Here is a 12,490-nt window from a genome sequence, read left to right as displayed (position 1 = left end):
ATTAATGGGGGCATGCTGTGGCGCTCTGCATTGATGGGGGCATGCTGTGGCGCTCTGCATTGATGGGGGCATGCTGTGGCTCTCTGCATTGAAGGGGGCATGCTGTGGTGCTCTGCATTGATTGGGGGCATGCTATGGCACTCTGCATTGATGGGGGCATGCTGTGGCGCTCTGCATTGATGGGGGCATGCTGTGGCACTCTGCATTGATTGGGGGCATGCTGTGGTGCTCTGCATTGATTGGGGGCATGCTGTGGCACTCTGCATTGATTGGGGGGCACACCTGTGGCGCTCTGCATTGATGGGGGCACGCTGTGGCACTCTGCATTGATTGGGGGGCACGCTGTTGCACTCCGCATTGATTGGGGGCACGCTGTGGCATTCTGCATTGATTGGGGGCACGCTGTGGCATTCTGTATTGATTGGGGGGCATGCTGTGGCGCTCTGCATTGATTGGGGGCACGCTGTGGCACTCTGCATTGATTGGGGGCACGCTGGTCACTTGTTTTTCTGTTTGCGCCCCCCCCCCCCCGCCGCAAGTCCATTTCCACCATTCTGTTCTTGCCAAGCAGTGACTGGGTGCATTCAGGAAGACCTTGGCCTAACCAAAAACAACCTGATAGAGGCTGTTCCAACACGATGGAACTCAACACTACACATGTTACAGAGGATGCTGGAGCAGAAGCGAGCTCTCACTATATATTCTGGTGAATATGGACTTGGAGGACATTCTTGCCCTACTGCAGAACATTATAGAGACGCTCGTACCCATTGAGGAAGTGACACTGGAGGTGAGTCATTATGACTCATCTGTTTCCTCTGTGATCCTATGTGTGAGAGTCCTGAAGATGCTTCTTCAACAGAATGAAGGACCCAACACACGTGGCATCAAAGCATATAGGCAGGCAATGAGGGATAGCCTCCCCAAAAGGTTTGAGAAGCATGAGGAGAATAAAACTGTTGTGCTTGCATGTCTTTTGGATCCTCAATACAAGAACCATCCTTTCTCTTCTGATGATGTATTGGCCAAGGCAAAGCAAGAGACATAGACAGTGGATTGGAGTCAGTGCCAGTGGACTACTGCTGCAGTAGAATGCCACTCACTGCTGCAATGATTTTAAATCACTACTGCAGTAGTGATTTAAAATTATTCCACGGAGTGAGTGCCCTACTGCAGCAGTAGTACACAGTCCAATCCACTGTGTAGCTGTTGCCTTGCTTTTCTTCTAGCAGTATTGCACTGTCTGCAGTAGTTGCAGTGAGTGCCATACTGCAGTAAGTCCTCCACTTACTCCAGTCCAATCCACTGTGACATGTGTAGCTTTTGCCTTGCTTTTCTTCTAGCAGTATTGCACTGACTGCACACTGAAGTAGTTGCAGTGAGTGCCATACTGCAGTGCAGATAGTCCTCCACTGACTCCAGTCCAATCCAATGTGACATGTGTAGCTGTTGCCTACGTGCCTTGCTTTTCTTCTAGCAGTATTGCACTGACTGCACTGCAGTAGTTGCAGTGAATGCCATACTGCACACAGAGGTAGTCCTCCACTAACTCAGAGTCCAGTCCAGTCCAATCCACTGTGACATGTGTAGCTGTTGCCTTGCTCTTTTTATAGCAGTTGTGCAGTTTGTATGTGTATTTTACTGTGTAGCTGTTGTTGTTGCCTAGTTTTTTTCCTAGCAGTTTTGCGCTGACTGCACTGCAGTAGTGAATTAAAAATGTTATATTGCAGCGAGTGAGTCCACTACTGCAGCACTTTATTATACGTAATGCACAATCAGATGATGTGAAATGCTAATGTCCAATTCCTTGCAATTGAAGTTTTCCTATCAGTTTTTATGCAGTTAAGGTTTAAAAAATGAGCACTTAATTTTAAAAATATTAATAAATAAAGATTAACATGTTTGTTAAGAGATTTGTGTTGAAATTTGTGTTTTTTTGGGAAACTTTTACATGTGTGAAAATATCGGCCAATATCGGCCGATACCGATATGCGATCGGCAAAATATCGGTATTGGCAACGAAAAAACGATATCGGTCGATCACGAGTTTGTAAACAAAGTGGATTGGGATTCTCCTCATGGATACCATGTCCTTAGCCTTGATGAGGATTTGGTAAATGGTTTAAGGGGAAAGCCCACAAAAAAAAAAGCTTTATCATTGGACCTCCTGGCTTGAGGAACATCTGATCCAGATGTAATTGGACAATGCCAAAGCAGCTTCACTTTCCAGCCTTATCTTCCATTTACATCCCTGGTCTCCAGGTTCAACAGCAAAGTGTACAGATTTGTTTATAGGCAGTGGTGGGATTCAGCCGGTTCTCACCGGTTCCACCGAACCTGTTACTAACATTTTACAAGTTCGTGGAACCGGTGGAAGCCGAGAGCAGCGGCAGAGACAGCTCTTTAAATAGGCAGTTGCTAATTAAAGAGCCGTCTCTGGGGGTGGACAGCAGAGCTTCCTGCTCACCTCCGCGCTGGCTGCTCCTGGTCTTGAGTCCCCCCCCTTCCTGCTCCACTAAGCAGCACAGTCTCCTCTCCTCCCCAGCCAGAGTCCAGACCTCACTCCCCCTCTCCCCCCCCCCCAGTCGGCTCCCGCGCAAGTGAATGAACCGAAGCACACAGCCAGGTGCACTAAGAGAGCTGGAGGACACAGCAGGGATGTCTGCAAAGCTAGCCCCCCTCCTCCCCCCTGTCATACACAGGTCGCCCTCTGAGCTGATTGCCCATCCATGCTGCTGCTGTAAGAAGCCCAGGTCGGTGACTGTGGATGAGTGTCCTGCAGCTTGGTAAAGGTGAGTGAGATGACCCCATCCCCCACACACCATCCCATACCCCACACTATCTCCCCTGGGGACAGGGACCCCTTCTAACCTGGGAAAAGGGACCCCTTCTCCTCTGGAGTCAGGGACCCCTTCTCCCTTGGAGTCAGGGACCCCTTCTCCCCTTGGAGTCAGGGACCCCTTCTCCCCTTGGAGTCAGGGACCCCTTCTCCTCTTGGAGTCAGGGACCCCTTCTCCTATTGGAGTCAGGGACCCCTTCTCCTCTTGGAGTCAGGGACCCCTTCTCCCCTTGGAGTCAGGGACCCCTTCTCCTCTTGGAGTCAGGGACCCCTTCTCCTCTGGAGTCAGGGACCCCTTCTCCCCTTGGAGTCAGGGACCCCTTCTCCCCTTGGAGTCAGGGACCCCTTCTCCCCTTGGAGCCAGGGACCACTTCTCCCTTGGAGTCAGGGACCCCTTCTCCCCTTGGAGTCAGGGACCCCTTCTCCCCTTGGAGTCAGGGACCCCTTCTCCCCTTGGAGCCAGGGACCCCTTCTGCCCTTGGAGTCAGGGACCCCTTCTCCCCTTGGAGACAGGGACCTCTTCTCCCCTTGGAGTCAGGGACCTCTTCTCCCCTTGGAGTCAGGGACCCCTTCTCCCCTTGGAGTCAGGGACCCCTTCTCCCCTTGGAGTCAGGGACCCCTTCTCCCCTTGGAGTCAGGGACCCCTTCTCCTCTGGAGTCAGGGAGTCAGGGACCCCTTCTCCCCTTGGAGTCAGGGACCCCTTCTCCCCTTGGAGTCAGGGACACCTTCTCCCCTTGGAGTCAGGGACACCTTCTCCCCTTGGAGTCAGGGACCCCTTCTCCCCTTGGAGTCAGGGACCACTTCTCCTCTGGAGTCAGGGAGTCAGGGACCCCTTCTCCCCTTGGAGTCAGGGACCCCTTCTCCCCTTGGAGTCAGGGACACCTTCTCCCCTTGGAGTCAGGGACACCTTCTCCCCTTGGAGTCAGGGACACCTTCTCCCCTTGGAGTCAGGGACCCCTTCTCCCCTTGGAGTCAGGGACCCCTTCTCCCCTTGGAGACAGGGACCTCTTCTCCCCTTGGAGTCAGGGACCCCTTCTCCCCTTGGAGTCAGGGACCCCTTCTCCCCTTGGAGACAGGGACCCCTTCTCCCCTTGGAGACAGGGCCCTGGACAGGGACCCCTTCTCACCTTAAGGCTTCTCCGTGGCCATCTCCCACCAGGAGCTCCTTCTCTACAGGGGGTTCTGGGGGACCTACTGCTGCCCGAAGGGGATGATGAGACCCCTGAGGTGAAACTCACACAAATCAATTTTTTTATCATTTTAGGCCAATTTGTTATCTGCTAAATCTTTTTGGTTAAAAAAAATCGCAATAAGAGTATTTTGATTGGTTTGCGCAAAATTATCACGTCTACTAACTACGGGAAGGATTTATGTCTTTTTTTTTTTTTTTTTTTACTAGTAATGGCGGCGATCTGCGATTTTTAGCGGGACTGCGAAATTTTTGGCGGACAGATTGGACACCTTTACTGAAAGTCGGAACTGGTTACTAACATTTTTGAATCCCACCACTGTTTATAGGTAAACGGTTCCTCTAGTAGCAGCAATGGATGCACTGCTAGTTCCATGGGATTACTACATTTTGATCTACAACTTTCCTCCTTGAAACTCCTTTCCCTTTTGCTTTGCAGAATCAAGTTGGAAGGCAGTCCAGTGATCCTCATAGCTCTATACTGGCTCAGACAGAAGCGGTGCTCTGACCTGACCTGAACATGATGTTCCAGATCATCTGAATTTTCTGTCTCAAGAACACCTACTTCACATTTGTTAGCTTTAAAGACATGGCTGTTAAAGTCCACATTTTTAGTGACAGGGATATTTCTGAATTAATTATTTCCACAATGCTAAAAGCTAAAAAGTCTACCGCATGTAAATTCTATTCTTGGTATCCATAGAGGGTCATGAAGCCCTCTACTGTAAGGTCGTACTGTCATCTACAGGGAAAAAGGATCCAATTATTTTTTTCTTATGCAACAGCAGTCCACTCAACTGAAGGGTGGGCAACAGCAAACAAAACACTAACAGGCCCACAAAAAAACAACAGAACAAAGGAACTTCCTGCTATTTTAGAAACACCTGAAGGGCCTTATGCTGGCATCAGATGAGGCTTTATCATCCATCTGTGAAATTTTGGATTATGTTTAAACAGAACACCAAATGGCAACCTTGTAAATGTGAATAACCATATCCTGATTCCAAAGCGCTCAAGAGGCACTTGCAGATGTAATGGAGAGTGCCTTTACAGAAACGGGTGGCACCCAATCATAATCTAAAAGGATGACCTGTCTCCAGAGATGTATAGTAACTAAGTAGAACTACTTCACTACTGTACTTAAGTACCGAAAGGCGGTATCTGTACTTTCCTAGAGTAGAATTTTTTTCTCCTACTTCCACTTTTACTTCACTACAATTTTTCAATGATTTCAATACTTCTACTCCGATATTTTTTTTTTGTGCTGCATAGTTACTCGTTACAATTATAAAAATTACCACTGCCAGAACAGTAGATGGCAGGTTTCATGAAGCTCAAAACCTGGGTACTATCAGCGCATACGAAAAAAAAAAACTACTGTATGTATAAATAAAAGCTGCATTTGAAATAATAAAAAACAATATGATGTTCAAACTTTTGACTTCTTTCTTTAATAACTACATAACACAGTACTTGTACTTTTACTTTCAGTACTTGAGTAGCAATCTTTTTTTTCAAAACTACTGGTACTTTTACTTTCAGTACTTGAGTAGCAAAATTTAAAAAAAAACTACTTGCAATACTTAAGTACAAAAAATGTTGAATACTTTAGTACTTCTACTCAAGTCACTTTTTGATTGAGCACTTCCACTTCTACTCAAGTCACTTTTTGATCGAGCACTTGTACTTTTACTCAAGTATGGGTTTCGAGTACTTTATACAACTCTGCCTGTCTCAGTTACTGAGAAATGGTGGAAAGAGAAGCGTTTTCACCCCTGTGGGGACCACCAGGAATGGCAAAGAGAGAGTCAGACTTTTTAAAGGAAGAAGATGTTAGGTAAACTCTGGCAGCACACATTTTATCCAGGCAATAGAGGGAAATCACTTCTGATGAGCTAAAGCCAGAAAGAGAGACATTGAATGGGAAAGGCCAAAACTACATGAGGTAGAAATAACATTATTGGTTTAACACCACCTTGTCCTTATGTAAGAACAGAAAGAGTTCTTTACATGATAGAGCTACCAGCTCAGACATCCACCTCACCAGGTTGATGACAACAAGAAACATAACCTTGTGAGTAAGAGTGGAAAGGAAAATATCTATGATCGGTTCAAAGGGAGGTTTTAGAAGTGCAGAAAAAAACAAATTCAGATCCCATGGAGTCACAGGGGAGTGCACTGGGAGAGTCTTATAAAGAATGAAAAGCCTAGAAGCACAATGACCTGACCCTTGTTAGTGCTAAGGGCCAGATGCTGGATGCAAAAAAACAGGATTCATCGCACTTTTTAAGGGTGAAATTCTGTTGTCTTGCACCATGCAAAATATGCCTTCCGTGTGCAGTAAAGAGACTTTATGATGAAAAGAAATATCTTATTTTAACAGTAGTAAACACAGGTTAAAAAGTAATTTTTGTATAATTTTATATAATGTTGTATTCTGAAAAAAAAAAAAAAAACATCTTTTGTTCCCAGGTTGCTTCTAGGGTTCATGGTGGTTACAGCCTTCTTGTCCATGTGGCTCTGTAATGCAGCCACCACTGCAATGATGATACCAATAGCCCAGTCTGTCCTGGAGCAGCTTTACACTTCAGAAGAAAAACTAGAAGAATGTTCAAAAGCCTTTGATAATGTCAATCAAAATGGAGGCACCAAACTGACTTATGAGGATAAAGTAACCAAGGAATCCAAAGCAGAAGATAATCAGCCAAATGGAAACCTAAACCAGGCATTTGAAATGTATGAAAAACATATAGATTCTGATCTCATTAAACAGGAGAAGCCAAGTAAGTTACAGTCAAAAACAATGTTGTTTACAAATGAAAATGTTGTGAAAGTGTGACATACTGATTAATAATTCAGCAGCAAGATGTTTAAATAGCTGGGTTTTTGGTAATCACCCATTAACAGTGCATTTGTGTATCATTTTCTGGCAATCATTACAGTTAGTTTTCATACTACATTGATGCAGTTCTCTTCCTTCACAGCAGAGGTTATTAAACGATAAGTTCACCTTTTATAACATGTTACATGTTACACCCATATTCACCCATAACACCCATGTTGCTGGACAGAGTGCACCGCAGCAGGTGTACAGGGGGGCACAGTGCTTGGAGAACACCAGTAGACGCAGTCCCGCTTTAAGTAGCTGATCATCACCATAATTAGTATAAAAAAAAAAAAAAATAAATAAATAAAAAATTCTAGTATACATACTAGTGATCGACCGATATAGTTTTTCGTTGCCGATACCAATACCGATATATTGCCGATCGCATATCGGTATCGGCCAATATTGGCCAATATTTTCACACATTTAATATTTTGCAAAATAAACACAAATTTTTACAAAAAAAACTGTTATTAAACATGTTAATCTTTATTTATTAATATTTTTAACATTCTTCACACCTTAACTGCATGAAAACTGATAGGAAAAGTGCACTTGCAGGGACATCAGTTTCACATCATCTGATGTGCATTAATGGAATGCATAATAAAACTGCTGCAGTACTGCACTCACTGCAATAAATCACTACTGCAATGCAGTCAGTGCAAAACTGCTAGAAAAAAAAGCTAGACAAGACAACAGCTAGAGAACAGCTACACAGTGGTTTGGACTGGAGTCAGTGGACTACCTCTGCAGTAGGGCACTCATTGCAACTACAGCAGTCAGTGCAAAACTGCTTGGAAAAAAGCGAGGCAACAGCTAGACAGTGGATTGGATTGGAGTCAGTCAGTGGACTACCTCTGCAGTAGGGCACTCACTGCAACTGCAGCAGTCAGTGCAAAACTGCTAGAAAAAAAGTTAGACAACAGCTAGACAGTGAATTGGATTGGACTCTTTGCAGTAGGGCACTCACTGCAACTACAGCAGTCAGTGCAAAACTGCTAGAAAAAAAGCTAGGCAACAGTAGACCGTGGATTGGATTGGAGTCACTCAGTGGACTACCTCTGCAGTAGGGCACTCACTTCAACTACAGCAGTCAGTGCAAAACTGCTAGAAAAAAGCTAGGCAACAGCTAGACAGTGAATTGGATTGGAGTCACTCAGTGAACTACCTCTGCAGTAGGGCACTCACTGCAACTTCTGTGTCGGCTAAGGTGAGAGAGCGCGGCATTGGAGGGGTTACTGCACCGCGCGGGAAAGGGCGAGCTAGAAAATTCTGCCTAGCAGAAGGAGCCACCGCAAAACAAGGAATGTGGGTGGAGACATCGGTCGTGCCCAACCAATCAGGAGTGACAAGGGAAGTCCATAAATTACTTCCTCCTTCGGGTGTGGCTGAGAGGGAGACACGTGCGAGGAGAAGCAACATGGAGCTTGTTGGGGAGCGAAAGTGCGCAGCCGCAACTATTCCACCCATCGGCGGAGAACCTGCTGGGCAGACCTGAGAGCAGATCGGAGGGCCAAAGACTACTTTTGTATGGGATACCGGATGGTGCCCATTGGAGGACTGGCGCTGTGCACCGAAGGAGGCGTGGAGCACTTAGGCCTGGTATGTCCCCAGTGTACAAGTGTGACTATGCGGGTGCAGGTTTGGGGCCAGTGCGGGCACTGCCGCTATCTGCTGCTGCGGCCGGAGAAGAGTGAGGGTTGGCCCAGACAGTTGTGTGTGTCTTGGGAGACAGGGATCACTCGAGTCGTGACAGCTATGGAATCGGGACCCCTCCGCGGAGGGGAGTCTTCAGAGTATTGATGCTGCTGGAGACCATGCAACCTGGCAGTGGTTCAGCTTACACATCAAAGGAAACCCGATTGCCAGACAAAGGGTGCATGCAGGTAGTGAGGGCCGGGAAGGGGCCACCTGATGCACCGAAGGTCCCTGCAGCAGGAACAAGGTCTGCTCCCATACCTATTAAGAAGGAAAGATGGCCACCAGCACTGGAGGCTCCTTAAGCAAGTGTGAGTAGTGAGGAGGAGACCGGGGCAATCAATGTGGGGTTTCTGAGTTTCCAGAGCCGTTTTGGGTCCATAGTGGAAGGGATCGATAACTGGAAATCGGAAGATGAGACCAAGTGGGACTGGGGATTTGAGGCTCGGAGCAGTCAGCCATGTCCTGACACAGTAGAGGCGCCTGATGAGAAAACCAAGGACTCTGTGGTGAGAAGGGAGCTAGTTCAAAGTTTGGGGTTCTGTGAGGCCTATGCTAGTAGGGTCCCAGACCCAACCCTGCTCCTGATGACGTCAAATGACGAAGCGCGTAGAACGTCCTTCCGTCACTTCCGCTTGCTGTACCTGTGAACCGCATTTCCAGTGTTTGGAGCGCATCGCGTTCCGGAAGTAACCCGGGAACGGACCCACGATATCTGTATTGTGATCTGCTTGCTTTTGACCGCTAATTTGCGAGTAATATTTTAATCTTAATAAAGTATTTACCATACAGTACTTCACTATATGAGCCTTTCCTCCCCATATATGATCGGGATCTCCAACTTATGTTTGACTGCTATACTATGAGGGTTAATGGAATAAAGGAGATGATGCACACTCCCTATTGATGCTGTCCGAGGAGACTTACCCTTGATATTTACCACGCGTGTTACCCCTGTAGGGGTACCATTTTCTGGTGAGTGCGCAATTCATTAGGGGGACACAGGATTCACCTGCACGCATCACCTTCTGAAGAGTTCCACCTTATTCCATGATAATTTGGGATCGGATGGTTGTCATCCTCTTCATATTCTGAACTTTTAATTTTACACGGACTCACCTATATAGTCACTTTTCTGTTATGTGACACCTATCATTTTATACAAGTGTCATTGGACTTCACCTGCTTTTTGAACTGTTATTTGTATATTGCCATTTGTTACACCTTGTTTCGTGGCTATTATTATATCTGCATTTTCTTTCACCTTTGCCCATTTTTTCTTTTTGGGACACACCTTATTTATCCTTTACACCTTATCTCACCTATCACCTTATGTGATTTGTCATATTCACTGTTTTGGCACATTTATTTTACTTGCCATTTTTGGGGACACCCCCACCCCCCCTCCTCCTTTTATGGAGCACTGTCACTTTAATTTAATTTATTTATCTTATTTATTACTGCACTTTTTTGAAGCACTAAGTCACTTTATATTACCATTGCACCAACCACCATTGCACTTTATTAGACAATCAATTTGGGGGTATTTGTATCATTTACTCGTTTATTAACTTGTTTGCATATGATTTTATTGTGCATTTTCCTCTATTGCAGTTTTTCCATTTTTATTGTATCATATTGCATCTAGCACTTTACTATTTACACCACTCATTGGAAAGATATCAGTACTTATCATTCATATCTATTTCCCTACATTTATTTATTTACACCCTACCAGTGTGGCAGCGCCAAGTACCTTCCTCTTTTCCTATTTCCCAGACCCAACCCTGCCTATGAACTATGCCCGGGCTCGAGATCAAAATTAAGCTTATAGCTCCCTCATCAGGCGTGAAGAGACCCCATTTTCTCCAGATGGGAGAGGAAACAGGAAGACCCTCCCCAGGTTTTCTAGGATGCAGCGGTGGCTGCAGCGAAAAGTGTCCATGGAGTACGGGTATGATTACCCATATGCTCCCCACGAGATAATGCTTGAAATAAAAGCCAAAAGAGAGTCGTGGTGTGATGAGGCCATCTGGGACTTTCTGTTTGTGCCTAAGCCTTATCGGAACTCCACCAGGACAGATCTCTGGGAAAAGTTTGTTTCAACAAGGTCTCAATGGAACTTTGGGCGGTCCATATATGTGGATCGGGTGGAAGTCCGCCGCCCAGACGGATCAGGCCAGGCTTGGTCGGTCCGCATTCAGGACAGTCAGGGAAACCTTGTGAGGATCTATCTTGAGTATTATATCTGAGGAGCAACTATCTTAAGAAGAAAAAAAAGAACTGGCTGTCTAGCTGGAAGAAAAAGAGTGCAGGAGTTAATTTAAAAAAATTTGCTGTTGGGGCTTGTACCCCTTTTTCATCACCCCTTCTCCCCTTCTGATCTTACAGAAGAGGATGGGGGACTGTCAAGCTCGTACACACATTTAAAGCTCAGGCTCATCCCCTTTTCGGAAATTGGGACTGACCTGCCTTGCTGTTTGCAGACCCCTTGGGCCAACTGGCCAGGGTTATAAAGAGGAACTCCAACCTCATGGATCCTTTGGGCCATCGGGACGGGATCATTGGATTACAAATATTGTTGCAGTTTCAGTGGAACTCTTCTTGGGCCAGTGGGCCATAACGGAACTATATGGGTGACCGTTACAGGAATGGGCAGGGGAATCCAGGAAGTCTGGTGGGGGGTGCTCTGGTACCAGAGGCCCCCAAAGAAGCTATCCATGACTTGGCAAGACTATGGGTCACTCAGGCTCCAGTGATCCATCCTTTTTAAGACCTAGAAGACAGCTATTGGACTACACCAAGGAGGTGTTGCATACACTCTTCTGCATGGACTCTGTTTAGGTAGCCAGCGGTAGGGCACAGATTTGCCTACAAGGATAGATGTGGGACGTCATGTCAAGGCTGGACCACAGAGAAGTCAGGGATTAGGATGGGAAGGTCGTCCCTGTGGGGAGGGTCTTCCCATCGTTGTAAAGTATGAGATAGGTACACTGTAAATTTCTGTGTAAATGCTTAACCTATTTTCCTTTTCAGCTGACATCAGTCAAGAGATAGTCAGTTAGCATGTGCAAATGTAAATGTTTTCCTTTGAGAACCCACAAAACAGCGTTTGTTTGGTGGGGGGTGCATTCTTTAACATACACTCTCTATGTATATTTTGTATAGCAGATGTGTGCATATATTTTTTTACATAATTTATTTGTACATTAGTTCTTTTTCCCTTCTCCCCCTTTCGAAGTTTGTCGGATACTCCTAGTTTTTTTTTAGAATTTTGTAGGGACGGCTGCCCCAGAGCCAACGGGATGTGGCTCATTTTTTGTGGGGTTTGGATGTAGCACCCTCCTAGGTAGGTGCTAGGTAAAATATATGCGTGGCTCTGTTCTGCTTATCAGGAGAGTCTGATCTGTTAGTGAGGCCTGTCACATGCTTCCAGGTGTGATCTATTTGGTCTGGGGAGTCTCCCCACTGTATCCAATAAGGGAGCTTGTTTAACAATGGAGGAAACCTAGCCAATAGCACACCAGGGTTTATAACTGTCCCAGTGGGCGGGCATTGCCGCAAAGCATCCTGAGATTGGAAATAAATCCGGAGGGAACATGTGACAGGGTTTCTTTTGGCGGGAGCAAAGTCCCAGGAGGAGGTGGATGGTTGTCTCTCCTCCTTCTGAAGGGAGGAAGGTGGTCAAGGCAGTCAGGAGCTATGCTGCAGAGGATCCAGCGTGCTGACCAGTGGAACTGCTGGGCAGAAGACTTCAGGAAAAACAGTATCGTGAGTACTCAAGGATCTGCCCAGGGGTCTGCCTAAGAGAGGGGACCACTCCAGAAAGGTCAAAGGGATCAAGGAGCCAAGTGTTAAGCCCTAAAGATTAGG

At 46.3% G+C, this 12,490-nt stretch overlaps 1 protein-coding gene across 1 annotated transcript in view; it reads left to right on the top strand.

The window, feature by feature from the left end:
* The window catches only part of LOC309546408 (solute carrier family 13 member 2-like), a gene marked incomplete at its 3' end in the record, with an annotated part of 167,854 nt that overhangs the window by 103,856 nt on the left and 51,508 nt on the right, over positions 1-12,490 (top strand). Inside the window, exon 4 of the mRNA XM_082246069.1 lies at positions 6,502-6,812. Coding sequence (XP_082102195.1) covers positions 6,502-6,812 — 311 coding nt within the window. The remainder of the gene's footprint in view (positions 1-6,501; positions 6,813-12,490) is intronic.

The sequence above is a fragment of the Pelophylax lessonae genome (genome assembly GCF_965119305.1).
Source record: "Pelophylax lessonae genome assembly, chromosome: 2".
NCBI classification, from domain to species: Eukaryota; Metazoa; Chordata; class Amphibia; order Anura; family Ranidae; genus Pelophylax; species Pelophylax lessonae.
This window is presented reverse-complemented; position numbering and strand designations above follow the sequence as displayed.